Source organism: Mobula hypostoma, chromosome 5 (assembly GCF_963921235.1).
Source record: "Mobula hypostoma chromosome 5, sMobHyp1.1, whole genome shotgun sequence".
NCBI classification, from domain to species: Eukaryota; Metazoa; Chordata; class Chondrichthyes; order Myliobatiformes; family Myliobatidae; genus Mobula; species Mobula hypostoma.
This window is the reverse complement of record NC_086101.1, coordinates 69,990,568-70,007,893: the sequence shown is the minus strand read 5'-3', so window position 1 is coordinate 70,007,893 and position 17,326 is coordinate 69,990,568. Positions and strand designations below refer to the sequence as shown.

The 17,326-nt window shown below is 39.3% G+C and overlaps 1 protein-coding gene across 1 annotated transcript in view; it reads right to left on the bottom strand.

The window, feature by feature from the left end:
- gpc6a (glypican 6a) overlaps positions 1 to 17,326 on the bottom strand; it is an 822,751-nt gene that overhangs the window by 601,834 nt on the left and 203,591 nt on the right. The window contains exon 2 of the mRNA XM_063048515.1: positions 3,404 to 3,562. Coding sequence (XP_062904585.1) covers positions 3,404 to 3,562 — 159 coding nt within the window. The remainder of the gene's footprint in view (positions 1 to 3,403; positions 3,563 to 17,326) is intronic.

Here is a 17,326-nt window from a genome sequence, read left to right as displayed (position 1 = left end):
TGTGAGGCGCGCACACCTGACTTGTTTTGGCAGGAAAGCTGTGCTCCTCGCATAACTGTGAGTTTTGGATGCATATAACCAGACGTTGGTAGAAATAGGTTCCTCGCATAACTGTGAATCCGCATAGTCTGAAGACGCATATAATGAGGATAGGGTGTGCCAACATTTCCAGTTCCTTCAACATCACTCTGTCCTCACAATGTATCACAATTCCATCATCATTACTGAGACTAAATTAACAATTCCCTACCCCAAAATCATGGAGAACAACTTCACCACAGGGACTGCCGCATTTTAAAAAGCTCCAGAACTTTTCAAAGATAGGCATTAAATTCAGGCCTTGCCAGCAGTTACTTATGCTTTCAATACTTATAAGGCAATGGCTTTGAAACATGTGGGAAGACAAGTTTCTGAAATAAAGAGGAGATGCTGAATTGTTGGGGAATCAGGAGAAGAAAGGCAGTTGTGAATATACTCACACCTTTTTACAACACATGTAAGGTGCCATTTAAAGACAAACCTGCTTGACTCTATAGATCTCAATGTCAACATCCTCTATTAAGCCTGTTATCTTTATAAGTGTAATTTACAAGGCATATCCACCAATACAGATCTTCTTCAAACCTCCCCCACACAGAACCACAATCTAATCTCAATCTCCTGCTCCATCCAGTCTTTGAGTACGACCCCTCAATGCTGATAGCATGTATGACCTGTCCCTTAAAGTCCTAGCCTCTCCCTCAGATCAAAATCCTTTCAAACGCTATCCCCTCTCTCTTACTACCAATTCTCTCCACTACATCCAATGTGACTTGCATCCTGACAATTCCTCTGCGAGTTGTGCAGTGGAGGAGGAAAGGCTCCTTTTATGTTCTCTGTTCTGTTATGCACTTGGTTTATATATCTCGTGCATCAAAATGCTGTGAGAGGAACCTTGTCCATTACAAATTCAATCCATGCTTTTTGTTATGGAATAATTTCTAGACCACAGCCTTTTGGTTAAGACATTAAACTAAGGTACCTTAATTAGTTCACAAACGTTTCATTTTTCCATCCAAACAATCTTGAGTCCAGCTGATTGCATCTCTTAACCGACGTTACAACAAACGTTTCTTTATCTCATTAACAGCGGGGGGAAGGCCATCACAGCAGTTGACCTGATGCTATTACAGCTTGGGGCGTTCTGGAGTTTGGAGTTCAATTCCCGGGCCATCTGTAAGGAGCTCGTATATTCTCTCCGTGAAAAATAAAAAAATTACAAGAGTAAACTGTGCAATGGCTTTTCATTCTTTACATTGGAAGTCAATGCTTTCAATACTGTTCTACTACATTCCTACTACAACCAATAGCACTGCTACCACTCATGCAGCCCCTGGGGTAGCATACTATTACAATAATCGATGGACTTCCTCCCCCAACCAAGCCCCTCCTTCTCCATTTGCAGAAGAACCCTACACTGTGGCCCTTCCCCACCGAACTCCTCAGTGTTACCATTTCAGAAGACCTGCCCTGGGCCCAGCACGCAAGTGTAATTTGCAAAGAAAGCACGGCAGCGCCTTTACTTCCTGAGAAGCTTGAGAAGATCTGGCATGACATCTAAAACTTTAACAAACTTCGATAGATGTGTAGTGGAGAGGATATTGACTGGATGCATCATAACCTGGTATGGAAACACCAATGCCTTTAAATGAAAAATCCTACAAAAAAGTAGTGGATATGGCCCAGTCCATCATGGGTAGAGCCCACCCCACCACTGAGCACATCAACACAGAGTACATTGTCGCTGGAAAGCAACATCCATCATCAGAGTCAGGTCACGCACTCTTCTCATTGCTGCCATCAGGAAATGGCACAAGAGCCTCAGGACTCACACAACCAGCTTCAGGAACAGTTAATACTCCTCAACCATCAGGCTCTTGAACTAGAGGGATAATTTCACTCACTCCATCACTGAACTGTTCCCATAATCTATGGATTCAATTTCAAGGACTATTCATCTCATGTTCTCGATATTTATTGCTTATTTATTTATTTTTATTATTATTTTCTTTTGTATTTGCACAGTTTGTTGTCTTTGGATATTCGCCCTGTTGGGTGTCATCTTTCACTGATGTTATTATAGTTATTGAATTTACTGGGTATGCCCACAAGAAATCCAATCTCAGGCTTGTATATAGTGACATATTCTGTACATACTTTTGATAATAAATTTAATTTGTACTTTGAACTAGTGCTGCAACGTCCACTGGACTGGGACTGTTCACACAAATGATGATCATGAATTTGATATGCAGTTGACAATGTTTATTAGAAACACTCTGGAGTGTTCAAATCAGAACTTTCAACAACTACTCTCCACACAGAATAAAGTAAATGAAATAAAGCTTGTCAGAAAAGAATATAGGCAGTTCAGTTATATTATACCAACAAGGGAGCTCCTACCTTGCCAATACTTAAAATAGGTTCTTTACATTCAGAGAGGCTCACATAAATTTTGTGTATCTCATTAGGCATTCAGTGTAACCCTGGAAGTTATATTTTTTGTTGAACATTGTACTGCTAATTTTGCATTTCTGCAAATAAAATGTGATAGTTCCATTAGTAGTAATTCTAATGCACTGATACTCAGGTTGAAACTTGTGGGGTATGTAAGGAAATGGAATCAGTTTTCCTGGCTTTAATCCAAGTTATGGTCTAGCAACATCATAACTCTATGTTTAGTTATAAAATATTTAAAAACTTTGTGCCATAATTGACATAGGTTCCAGGCACATGGGCATATATATTTAGGAGCATATTTGTATACCACACTGCATGCAGCCGCAGAATGATTTCTGGCACTTTATTCATAACTTGAGTTCAAAGGGGAAAAAACTCCCGAGACATTTAATATACTGTGGACTCACTTTCACATTCTTTATATCACATAAAGTCAAGACTTAAGTTAAAATATCTGTCAATAGATTTTAGATAGAAATTGAGTTTATAAGACATAGTAATCCTTCTTTGGAGGTCATGATATTGCCTTACCTCTTCAATTGCATTAACATCTAGCAATTCAATAGCTACCATGAATGGTCTCAGTAAGATGCTAAGTTTGCAAGAAAGGAACATATTTACCACAACAGACAGCAAAGACTTTGTAAAGAGCAACGCTCCAGAAACACTGCCTATTTTCATCACAACACTGATTGAAAAGAAATCTTTGAAGTGAATTCATGCCTCAAACAATGTTATGGTTGACATTTGTGCCATGGTATTGAATAACAAAAAAAATCTTAGATTGAAGATTCATTTCAAAATTTCATCTGATTCTTGCACCAAGAAGAAAGTTTGTCTAAAACATGCCCCAACGTTCAATGATTGACATAGTGAAAAGAGAGTGTCAAAATAAATCTCTCACCATCAAACTTCTTATGTCTGGAAACAAATGTTGTGCGGAGAAAATGACTTGTTTCTTCCACCATATTCTCAAACTCCAATTTGCTCTGCTGGCTCAGCTTGTCCTCCATTTCCGAAGTGCAGCATGTATAACCTTGTGTGCATATCCGCAGGTGTTCCCCTAAAAACAGATTGAAGAAAACAGTTAGTTATTTAGTTGCAAAATAAAAACCTGGCCCCCAAGGAGAATTTTATGGCAATATGAAATGTGTCTTTGAATAAAATAATTGCTTATATGGATCGTTTAGATATTCCAACAGATCCAATCGATTTCTTCTCTGCTGTTACCATCTCCTCAGGTCTTGTTGAATGTGTCTTTCTAATTTTAATTGACAATTTGCACTTGCTTCTACTTTCATTAGGATTTAGATTTTGCAGTTAAATAGACCTTTACTCTATACAAAATCTAAAGAATAAGGAGTATAATCTCACTGTTTTTTCCAAAATGAAAACCGACAACTCTGATTGAAAGGAGAGAATGCATGTCAGTTCTGTTTTGTTAGTCAGATCCTTCTCAATTTGCGGACTGTGTTAGCACTTTTCAGGTTAGTCCTCCTGACAGGATTATGTTAAATGTATGCAATTTCAATTCTGACACCAATTTTACACTTACTCAATGAAGTGACATAGGGAAGGTAAAACAAAAGTCAGAATTCAAACTGACTCAACTGAAGATTGTTTTTAGGATTAACAGCTTTTGTCTAAAAACTTTCATTCCTGATCAAAAGTTCAGAGTAAATTTATTATCAACCATTTATATGTCACCTTATACAACCCTGAGGTTCATTTTCTTGCGGTCATTCATAGTAAATACAAAGAAACACAATAGAATTAATTTAAAAATCACACACAATGGTGGACAAACAACCAATGTGCAAAAGACAACAAACTGTGCAAATACAAAAAGAAATGCAAAATAATAAATAAATCAATAATATTGAAAACATGAATATTGTTGAGTCATTGAAAGGGAGTCCATTGGAAACCAGCAAAGCAGAGTTTACCAGCACTGATTCATTGGAGTGCAGCAGGCACAAGGTTTTAGATCTCCTCTGTCGTGTACATGTGCATGTTACAATAGATTAGAAAGCATTGGTTCCTACAACAGTGAAGCTAATTTAACAGTTGTCCCACTGTAGTGCTAAGCAACATCATGTCTCAGCATAATAGCACAATACATCCACATACAGCCTACAATACATGCAGAAATGAAGCAGGTCTGAAGAAAGGACCTTCACCCGATGGGTATTGGCACATCACAGGTTCATGTGAATTGTGTTACAGAAGAACTCCTGAATTTTATTTATCGATTTATTGAGCTACAGTATGGAATAGGCCGTTCTGGCCCTTCGAGCCACACCGCCCAACAATCCCCTGATTTAACCCTAATGTAATCATGGGACAACTTACAATGACCAATTAACCGACCAATTGGTACATCTTTGGACTGTGGGACGAAACCAGAGCACCCGGAGGAAACCCACGCGGTCATGGGGGTAATGTGTAAACTGCTGACTGGCAGTGCCGGGAATTGAACCCGGGTTACAGGTTCTAATTATTGACTGGTTGTTCGATATCTATTTTTCCCTCATTACATTTAATATCCTGTTGGTATAAATCTCTGTCTTCAGACTCACTTTCACATGCTCTTTGTATTATCACTGTAGGTACATAAGCCCTTCTCCCCATTGCCTAGTCTCAAAGTAAACAGGAGTAGCTGAGGAGGAAGAGATTGAACAAGCCACAGCAATGCCCCTGATATAAACACACTGTGAGGGCTGGGGAAGTTTCAGTCAGGCCAGAAGCTAACGTATCAAACATCCAGAGAGAGAAAGAGAGAAAGATTATGTCAGTATTTTACCGGCGAATTCAGAAGGGCAGTGAGGAATGGGAGCACATACAATGAGCCTGAAGTAGAAGCACATCCGATGCACTGACCACACTGAGTACTGAGGAAGCAAAGGCTGTAAAGTGGGAGTTAACTTTCGGATGGAGGTAATGGCAATGCTGCAGGCTGGGTGGCAGCAGATATGCATGCTAAAGTTTGCCAAGTTCAGAGAGAGTTCCGATGAAAATCAACAGCATAAAAGTACTGCTCTCCCTGACAATACCTACATCACTGTTCAAGTTAATAATTGAATCTAAGTATTATTATAACTCATTTTGATACAGTGATTTTATTCTATATACATCGCAAGGACAAACCTCTTTTAACTAACATGAAGCATGCCTCATATGTTTAGTGAAGACTTGCATCAATATTAATGGACTGCACTGTACACAGATAAGAACAGTGCAAGCGACATCAAAATGCACACCGATTTCAGTGCATGCGCCCACTGTGCACAACTCCATCAAATGCACGTGGGGACTGGCACACGTTTCTAAAGTACTACCCAGATATTAAGTGTGTTTGATGAAATTCAAATGCGCACCATCTAACAATATAGCGTTATGCATTTGAATTTCAGGCCCAATTATATTGCCTTGTTTACTCACTATTTCCCACCTAATTTACTCTTCAAGGTCAACAATCTACTTCGGCATTCTGATAAACTCTCAGTTATTGCTTTTACTCCATTCCATTCTGAGAAATCCAAAAATGTGTCCTTAAAATATAATTTTAGTAGCAACTGTGCATGGAAATTTTTTTCCAAAATTTAGTTCCACTTAATCATGCAGAATATTGATCAGATTTAATGATCAGAATAATATTAAACTGATCTTTCATTTAACAGAAATATAAACAGGATCCCGTTAAAATGTGGCTTGAGGAACAGCAAATAAACATCCACTGGCAAAGTTTCTTGTCCTTTTGTTGGTTTCTAAGATGTGTTAAAAAGACCCAAGAGGCGTCTTCCAGTTTATTCACTTCCTCCACATAATCATTCCTCACTTTTTCTCACAAATTAAGGGACTATTTAGTCTATCACGTCTACACTGCTTGTCAAAACATTATTAATCCTATTTCCTCTTGAACCTTTCCCTGTACCCAAAGCTCTCCATTCCAGCAAACATCCAGTGAATTTCTTCTGCACGTTTTTCAACACCCTTTCACTTTCAGCCACATGTGGTAAATCATAAGCACTTCACATACAAGACAAACAACTGTAGGAAGAATTGCAAGTTTGAGGATTCCTAGTTTGAGCCGTGGAAACAAGGAGGTATAGTAAGGCATCTCAGGGTGTGATTATCCTGCTGTTCAAGGATCTCCAGGGTGAGGGCAACTCTGACAAAACAGAGATGCAGATATTGCAAGAATGCCTTGTGTGCATTTAAATCTTTTAACTAATGTGCTAGTCTGAAGACAAACAATTATTTTGGGATGCTCTAAGCTTTTAAATGCCCTCTGAAATGGTTTAGCAAATCCTTCAGATGCATCAGAGAACTACGAGATTAAAATGCAACTTGAGTAATAACGTACAGACTACTCAGCATTGACATAGGGCTCAAATGTGGCATGACTGCTCACTACTAAATTTGACGTTGCATAGTCTTTCCTATCAATACCTTGGTACTGATGTTTAAAATTGAACTGCTGCCTCACAGACTAGAATCAAACAGTATAGCAAACTTCCCAGGTTACACAAGATTCTGGAACTCATATGTCAGAAAGGTTCAAGATTCAAATTGTTTGATGTCGTTTCCAGTACATTTAGTGTAAGGGAGAACAAAATAATTGTTACTCCGGATCTGTTGCAGCACAAAATAAAAGCCACAATATGATAAAGAACAAAATAATAATTAAAAAACCCAATAAATATAAATACCTAAGATAGTTTATATACAGAGATTGATTAAAGTGATGTGAGGCCCAGGCGTGTCTACATTAGGTGACTGACAGGAATTGATATGGTAGTGGTGGTGGGGAGTGAGAAGGGGTGGGTTAGTGGGTGGAGGTGCTGATCAGTCTCACTGTTTGGGCAAAGTAGCTGTTTTTGAGTCTGATGGTCCTGGCACAGATGCTACGTAGCCTCCTCCCTGATGGAAGTGGAACAGGCAGTCCTCGAACAGGGTGGGTGGGATACAGCATCTCTCTGTATATACAGCATGCCCTTGATGGTGGGTAGGCCAGCACCAGTGATGTGTTGGGCAGTTTTCACAAGTTGTAGAGTCTTTCTGTCCACCACAGTGTGGTTTCCGTATCATGCAGTGATTCAACATGTTAGGATGCTCTCTATTGTGCATCTGTAGACTGATGTGAGTATAGATGTGTATAGTCCAGTTCCCTTCAGCCTCCTCAGAAAGTAGAGGCTTTGGTGAACTTTCCTGACTGTGTAGGATGTCTTTTGGGACTATGAGAGGTTGTGCGAGATGTGCCCTCCCAGGAGTTTGAAATTACTTGCAGTTTTCACTGCTGTGGCACTGAGGAAAATGGAGGCGTGTGGTGGTGCGCACGTACTGCTTAACGTTGACGCCAAGACATTCCACTTTAGTCTCCATATCGTACTGCTCTGGCTTGGGTATCTAGACATCTAGGACGCAACATCCATAGTCAACCCAATCAAAAGAGGGCATCAAGTTGAATCTGTAGAATTCATTGCCTCAAATTGCTGTGGAGGCCAAGACATTGAGCATACATAAAGCCAAGGTTGATTCTTCATTAGTAAGGATGTCAAAGGTTACAGGGAGAAGGCATGAAAATGGGGTTGAGAGAGATAATACATCAGCCATGATGGAATGCTGGAGAAGGTTCAATGAACTGAATGGCCTAATTCAGTCCTCATGTTTTATGGACTTTCATCTTTCCTATAATGAGGCAATCGTACTGAACACAATACCCTAATCAGAGTTTTATACGCTCTCCCTGTTTAAGGACTGCTTGTCCCACTTCCATTACGGAGAAGGCTACGTAGCATCGGTGCCAGGACTTCACAGCTCTTGAACTCAGTCCCCTGTCTAATGAAGGCCAACACACCGTATGTTTTCTTAACCACTTATCAACTTGCAAGACAACTTTAAGGGATCTATGGACATGGACCCCAAATCCTTCGATTCCTGCGCCTGCCAAGAGTAGTGTCGTTAACTCTGTACTGAACTTTCAAAGTGAATCACTTCACATTCTAATGGGCCGAACTCCAGCTGTTACTTCTCAGCCCAGCTCTGCATCCTGTCAATGTCCCATTGTAACTCACAACAACCTTCTACATTATTCAAAACACCACTAACCTTCATGTCATCTGCAAACACACAAACCCACATATCCACTTCCTCATCCAAATTTTTTAAATAAATCACAAAGAGCTGGTGTCCCAGAACAGATCTCTGCAGAACACCACCTGTCATCAACCTCTGTTCAGAACATCTAATACCTCCCACTGCCTTCAGTGGGCAAACCAATTCTGAATCCCCTCACCAGGATTCCCCAGATCCCATGCCTCCTGACTCTCTGAAGAGTTTATCATGGGGAACCATGTCAAACCGCCATAATAAAATCCACATGCACTACATCCACTGAGCTACCTTCATCAATTTGTTTTGTCATTTCCTAGAAGAATTTAATTTGGCTTGTGTGGCATAAACTACCTCACATATTGACTATCCTTAATAAGTCTAGGCTTTTCCAAAGGGATGGAACCTTTTTAACAGGTAGTTAGTTAAACAAATGAAACTCAAATGGCTAAAAGTGGGGAATGGGACTGGATTCAATGTTCCTGCAGAGAGCCTGCAAAGACTCCAAAGAGATCAAGTAATTCCCTCCTACGTGGTGTAACCATTTTATAATTAAATTGAAACCATTAACAACATTATTTAACTACTCATTTACATCTTTATTGAATTTAATTCTAAATCAAAATACTTCATTCTAACTGTAAATACATTATTTGTAAAGTCAAGTTTGGAATATCACTTTACATTTGGTCAGTCTGAGAAACAAGAACTCTTCAGCATCAAGTGACCGAGAGAGATTCAGAACTAAAGTATAACTAGGGAAAAGAAAAAAATATGAATCTCAAACCAAACATCTGAAATAAGTGGAATAATGTAAAAAAATCTTGAAAATAAACAAACGTTGGAGTACCAAGGAACACTACTACATTTATCCAGCAAACCCGAGGCCACACTTAAGAATTTAACAATTGTGTTTAACATAATCTCATCCAAAGCTGTCAGTAGCATTTCACAAAATGGATGAGCGTCTACTGAGATCAGAACTGAGAGGTTTGAACAGTAATAAAGATGTTGAATGCTGTTTATGTCTGTTGCCTTTTAGACTACCTGTATCCTAGTCATTGTAGGAGGCTACCTGTTCAACTTCATCTTGGTCCCAGGGAGATCCTTTGCAATAATGTATGAGAGGCAAACTATGAGAGCATTTATACTAGTTTTCCTCTACTGATTAAATATATAGATAATATTGGAGTTTATTAATAGATCTATTTTACTAAAACTCTCCAGTGCAAAACTTTGGGTTTTGCCTTTTTAACACATCTACCTAATTGGTCATTAGGCACGGATTTTTAAAAGAAGTGCATGTTTGGACGTGTACAAAGACAATTTCAGGAGAGCAAACATTCAACAACATGCACTGTCACAATCAAATCATCCTATTGTTTTAATTGGCATCTTCGGAAGTCTTCTATCTGAAAATTCTGCCTGGATCCACACTTCAAATGAATGTAAATAACAGTTATGGATATTAATGAAAATGCTCTGCACGCAAGCATGACATGCCATTCTAATGAGCAATATCACAGATACTGCGCACAGGTACCAGCATCACACAATATGTTTAAGAGAAGCAATTACTTGTTCATTTAATTCCTGCTTTGCCAACTACCTTCTGAATCTCAGTGAAATGCAGAAAGTTCGAGAAAAGATTCACATCAGCTTGTTAATACGTGTTAAAGAAACATCAGTAATTCTTAAACCTACAAAATGAAATATAGTAATTTATTGCGAAGTTTTTTCAAGTAATATTGTGCATCCTAGAAGAGATCATACATCCAACATGCAAATCTGAACAGAAGGAGCTACAATAAATAACTCTACACATTATTTCATAAATCTTTTTTGATTAATTCTGAAGTATGTAATACACATTGACAACCAAAGAGAACAAGCTGTTTTAGGTTTTATATCGTGGAATGAGGAAAGATTAATTAGTGTTACGGAATTTTATGTTAAAATTAGCAGAGATTTAGTTCAATCCAAAAACAGGATCTTAAACCTAAGCCAAACAATTTAAAGGTAAGAGAAGTGACATGGATTTGGAAACTACATTAAAGAGTTTGACAGAAAGATAAACAATGGATAATATTTAAATGCATATTTTAAAAGAAGTACGGCACAAAAAAAATCTAGTGGGGAAAATAGTTCAACAAGCTGAAAAGAAAATTAAAACATGAGTTAGATCAAAGGAAGAGGATTACGCCAAGGTGCATTCCAGGAATGGGAGTACAAACTGAATCAGCAGTGAAAGTGGTCACTGTATACGTGAAAAAAAAACATGATAGAGTGTGGTAAAGCCTAGCTCAATCCCCTGGCCGCATTGCCTCGAACATGATATGTATTCAATAATGAATAGCCCTATGGTTCACTGCAGAGAGATGGAGAGGGGCAGTGAGCAAACAGGGCAAACACTGAGCAGCAAGATGTAGGACTCATGGGAGGGGAGAGGAGGGGAGAGGAGGGGAGAGGAGGGGACACCATTGTTGGGGAAATGGGACCATGACCTCCAGAATCCTGTAATCACTCTCACTATTTTTTGGGTTGGACATGATGGAAGCTGTCTAACCCTCTCTGTGTTTGGCTGCACAGCTCTTCCTGGACCAGGGGCTACATGAAGGTACAAGATCATCTTAATGAAATTATATAGCACCAGAGGGAGACAGCATCTACAATACCATGTTCAGGTCTTGTCTTCCAAGCTAAAGAAGAGGGACGATTTATGTGAGGTAAACAAGCTAAATTTAAGGATTCCCAGATCAGTTCCAGTGAATGGAGGGATTGTAGTTTGAGGGGAGACTAAGAAGATTGATGCTAGGCGTTAGTGTAGTGGCATCCACACCAGACTTTTGAGGCGAGTGGTCCTGGTTCGAAACCACCCGGCTCTGTACACACTTCCCATCCACGCCGGATGAGCACCACGGCTAGCAGCTCGGCCTTGTAAAAACAGACACATGCTAATGCACATGAAGTGGAATCTTGTTGCCCAATACACCACAAAGCATGGAAAGGAACAACAAAAAGGCTGATCTTACATTCTTTAGAATTTAGAAGAACGAGACATGATTATATTGAAACATGGTGAACTGAAATGGTAGATTCAGAGTTGGTTTCCTTTGTTTGGATGTCTAACATGAAGGGTAACGGTTTAAAAACAAGGGGTTAGTGTTTCAGAAATGGAATGAAGAAATTTCTTCAGCCAGAACCTTGGATATGTAGGGAGTCACGGCTTAGGGCTTTGCAGTGAGATAAAAGATCAGCCATAGGCTTGTTAACCCATGCAGCAGGTAAAACAGCCCATACTTATAAAAGAGCATTGGGATATCAGCAGTAGGGTTTTGCCGGCAGCTGTGAGTCTGTAGACATTGTTTACCATGGGAACTCAATTTGCAGCCACATTTCTGACTTGCAAACTGTTCGGGTTACAGTTCACAGAAACAGAACCCTGTCATTACATGGGGATGACGGGCAAAGAAATGGGGTCTATATCTGAATGCATGTTACGACTTGATTCATGAAAAAATGGGTGCAGGCGGCACCGTGTGCAGTCAGTACAAGCCATGCTATTACTTTGCACGTGCACGCATGTGGGTGAGAGAGTGAGTGAATGTGTGTTTGTGTGTGTGAGAGAGAGTGTGAGAGTGAGTGTGTGCGCACATGCGTGTGTGTGTGCACACAACATTTCATAGTCATGGTCATACTTTATTGATCCAGGCGGAAATTGGTTTTCGTTACAGTTGCACCATAAGTAATAAATTGTAATAGAACCATATATAGTTAAATAGTAATATGTAAATCATGCCAGTAAATTATGAAATAACTCCAGGACCAGCCTATTGGCTCAGGGTGTCTGACCCTCCAAGGGAGGAGTTGTAAAGTTTGATGGCCACAGGCAGGAATGACTTCCTATGACGCTCTGTGCTGCATCTTGGAGGAATGAGTCTCTGGCTGAATGTACTCCTGTGCCCACCCAATACATTATGTAGTGGATGGGAGACATTGACCAAGATGCCATGTAACTTGGACAGTATTCTCTTTTCAGACACCACCGTGAGAGAGTCCAGTTCTATCCCCACAACATCACTGGCCTTACGAATGAGTTTGTTGAATTTCTAGCATAATTTCAGTTTGCCCAGTTCGAAGCAGGTGCAATCCAACAACAAGAGGCAGTGAAACCCTGCCTTAAGAGTCTGTGATCTGCTCATTCGAGCTGCTCACATCCAGAACAAATTAAATGAAAGCTGAAACAAGCCAGATGGAGAAACATTAAGAATCCCAGTTACATCGTCAGTTGGAGACAACACAGTCGTTTCCAAGATATGAGACTGCAGTTATGGTTGTCATAGTTGGAAGACTTTAATCTCAACTTCTGTGAAACAAAAGCACCTCTTGAATTTACTCTCACTGAATTTAACATTTCTCTCACTTCTACTTCCAGAATCATATCTATACTTGTGGGTTCTGTTCATGACTCAGATATTCCGGATTCCATGATCAAACAATATTAGAAATATCAGGCAATGGCTGTCTCCAATCTGTCCTTCATCATTCAATTGGGTGGGGGGGAATCATTTTTATAACATCTTACGTTTTGCCATTCCATGGAAGGTCAATGTTGACCTCTATTCCAAGATAACTAATAATATTTCATCTCACCTTGTCACCAAAATCCAGGAGGAACTAACTTGCAACTTTGTAAATGTAGCAGATTTCACTACATTGACACATGAACACAAGAAAATAGGAGGAGGCCATTCAGCCCATCAAGCCTGTAGCACTGATCGATATGATCATGACTGATTTATGCTGGCCTCAACTCCATCTGTGTTAGATCCCAAAAACCCTCAATTCCTCAACCTTTCAAATACTTAAAGGTATCGAGTTATCTGGTCTCCATCATCCTTGGGTGCAGAGAATTCCAGAGATTCACTGACATCAGAGAAGAAATTTCTATACACCCCAGAATGATTCCTTAGTCTGTAGCTTGCTCAGGACTCTCCAACTACTGAGCACATCTCAACAATCACCCTGTCAATTCCCCTCAGGACCTTAGACATTTGAGTAAGTTCACTTCTAAACTCCAAAGATTACAGACACAAACCGTCTTGTAGATCTTGACTGGACAATCCTCATTCCCAGACACGAGTCTGGTGAATTATCTTTTGACTGCTTTTAATTATACTCTATTCTTTTTCAGATAAGGAAACCAAGACTGTATACATATTCCTAGTGTGGCTTCATCAACGTTGTTCAACAATAACAGATCTTCCCTACTCTTAAACTTAATCAACACCAGCATATTTGCTTGTCATATCTATTAATGATTTGGATGAGAGAGTAGGTGGCATGACTGGTAAGCTTGCAACTGATATCAAAATTGGTGGGAGAGTGAACAGTCAAGAAAGTTATTAAGAACGACTGGGAAAATGGGCAGGTGGCATTTAACTTTGTGAAGCAATGATTTTTTGAAGTTAAATCACAGCATGATGTACAATATCAGTGTTGCAGATCCAAAAGATCTAGGGATGTAACTACAGAGTTCCCGAAAAACGGCAATGTAGTTAGGGCGGTGAGAAAGGCATAGGATATGTTGTTCAGGAGAGGAGAATGCAGATGGAATTCGAGCAGCTCTGAGCTGATCATGAACTTGGCCCAAGAAGCAATCTGGATGGCAGCAGCACACGCGTAAAACATCTGTGAGGTGGCAGACTTAGAACAGTTGCCATCCTAAATGGACATCAGGTTCAAACCCTATGCAGTTACTGAAGTTTACTGGGTACAGCCTGCAATCTCAGCATTTATCAGAGAGCAGATTATATCTTTTAACACACAAGGTAGCAACTCGAGTTTGCATGGCATGATCTGAATGTGCTTTTGGCACTACATTGGGTGGTGTCTGCTTGCAGTGTAAGATGTGGCATGGAACATCCTGAGTATAGGGCAAACAAGATTGCAGCTGGGTCACTCATGGTATTGAATGGAGAGTTTTCAGTAGGTTTGCAAAAGTTTAAATGTTGTGTTGCGAATAACTAGCACAAAGCATTTAGCTAAGTATTTTACAGCAGAAACTGTATGTGCCTTTGTGTTCGGGGGAGCTATTACCAATTCCAGCTTTATCCCTTCCCATGGCTGCAGGTTTACTCTGCCCATCAGGCTGAGATGTCACCTCCAAGGTAACTTTTACAATGCCTACAGGACAGCTAGAATAAATTGAAGGGGTTGGGAGAACAGAATGCTGGTATCTGAGATGAAATTATGACAAGACGGTGAAGTTGAATGTGAGAACAAGCTCCCATCATCTCTATTGTTTCAATGTCACTAGTGACCTGCCTCCAACAATGTCTTCTTTACTCTCACTCAAAAGACAAGTGCTTTGTACAAACAAATCAAATTGAAACCATGATTGTTCTTCTTCCAAGTAACTGCAATAATTAGATGGAATTTGAAAAAGTAATATAAAAACTCAAAAAACCTGTTAACATTCCTTATATTGATATAATGCAGAGCATTTCCACTACATCTGTCTCTAAGAATAAGCCAAAGGCAAAAACTTTTCTCCGAGTAAATCAACATCCTAAGTCTTTTGTTACCCATGTTTCAGGTCAATTAAAGAATGAATGTAATCCAAACACACTGATAATTAATTAAGTCTCTCCATTAAACGTACCTTCGGGAAAATACATTTACTGAAAGTCCTGACCTTGCGATCTTAGGTAGAACAAACATAATAAGATACAGAAAAATTGGCAACCGAGAGCTATGTCTACAAAACTACTAAAAGGGAAAGCCTCTAGAGATGGTTTTAATGAGACATGTGAAAGTCTCTATTTTCCTGTGCAGCCGAGCCACATTCTATTTTTGCTGCTATTTAATACTGAACACGGCTTCTAACACCATAACGTGGGGGAAGAACAAACAGGTATACTATTTCTCCGAAAACAATTAGCAGCATATTCCTTTTCAGCTCTGGCAACCAGCAGTACCTTTATAACTTAAAAGTTGTTAGGAAGGAAATATCCAGAATATATGCATTATTTTTAATCTAAAGGTGAAAACGCACCAAATGGATGCTGTGCTAAGATAACCCTCTTACAATGTCTGGATTGAATTTATCTGAAGGTGATAATGAGACACCTGCAGGTTTTATACTCAAGTGGTGATTAAATGCTATACTCATTAAGTGGAATATATGCGCTTCTTGAGATCAGTTGAAATTGCTACCTGAAACTATCCTCAGAAGCATTAGCCATGAGGGGCAGGTCACAGTGGACTTTTTAAAAGAATTATCAAATGTCCACTTGGAAGCCTGGCAGAGTGGAAAGTCCTGGACTTGTAGAGAAAATAGATTCTTCGCCCTTCCCTCATCTTCCTTCCAGCAGCTTGTGTTGCCCTACCTGATATAATGCCCTCTTCCCACTCTTTGTCCAAAAATACCCCTAGAAAGACACCCATAATCAAGTTCTCCTTCTGCTGATTCCAGGTAAGGTACATGCTCTTTTAGATAAACTACAGTTGAGAGAATTTGTATAAAAACTCTGATGTATCGAGGAGTAGGATGTCAGTAGCATAATTCTGGATGAACCTCATGTTTATAGAGAGAAGGTTGAGGGGAACATCCAGGAATATTTTGCTCCCATCAATTTTATAAGTAATAAAATCACAGATGTGGATTTGCATCAAATGAACTGAGACAAGGATCAAATTGTAAATAATTCATTAGTGGATGTAGGTATACTTAAAGATTAAATAGGCATGCGATTCACAAACAAACTAGGAGTCAAATATAGAACCCAACTTGCAAATCACATGACTTATTCTCAGTGATTTGCCAGAAACAAAGCTGACTCGGAGACAGAGGATGTCGGTGGAAGGTGATTATGTTTTAAATAGAGAATTTGTGTGCATCCATACTAAATCTTGGACCATTTCCAGGCACGATAGAGAGTCAACAGAGGTGGTAACAAGACAAAGCTTAAGTGCTGCAAGTTTATATATGGAAATCAAATGCCATGTTGTTGGATGATGTTACCAAGAGCCAGTGCTGAGGCAAGAAATCAATGATGTGTTTATTCCCAAACAGCTGATCAATGTTAGAAGAGGGCATTAGGTTAAATGCTAAGCCACTAAAATGCTGTGAAGCTTCTCGAATCAGAGCTGGCAGGCATTTTATGTGACAATCAGCCGTTTAATATGCCCACGGGTGGGCAAACCTCATGCAGACAAATTAATTTGTCAAGGTACTGATTTATTTTAAACTGGACTGTATAAGTGTTTCAACTCAAGATCAAAGCTAGACAATTTCAAAAAATATCGCCAAATATCGCCACTAATAAATGTTAGATTTTATTTCATTGAAATGCTTTTCTCAAAACTTAAAGAATCATTTCTCTCAAGATTTTGTGGAAATGTACGGTTGCAAGAAAAAGTTTGCGAACACTTTGCAGTTACTGGGTTTTCTGCATCAGTTACTCATAAAATGTAGTCTGATCTCATGTTTATCTCTAGTAGAGTGGGCATATTATTTTTCATTCATAAACAAACCGGCACAACAAAATATGGAAATTGTTTAAAATCCTTTCCTTAGTGAAACTAAAATAAGCATTCTTAACCTCCAGCTACAAATTTACTAATACAATGCCTTCAATTTATACTTCGGCAACCCCTAATTAGTTTGTACAATATTAATCTACATTAAATTTTAATAAATTTGGTGTGA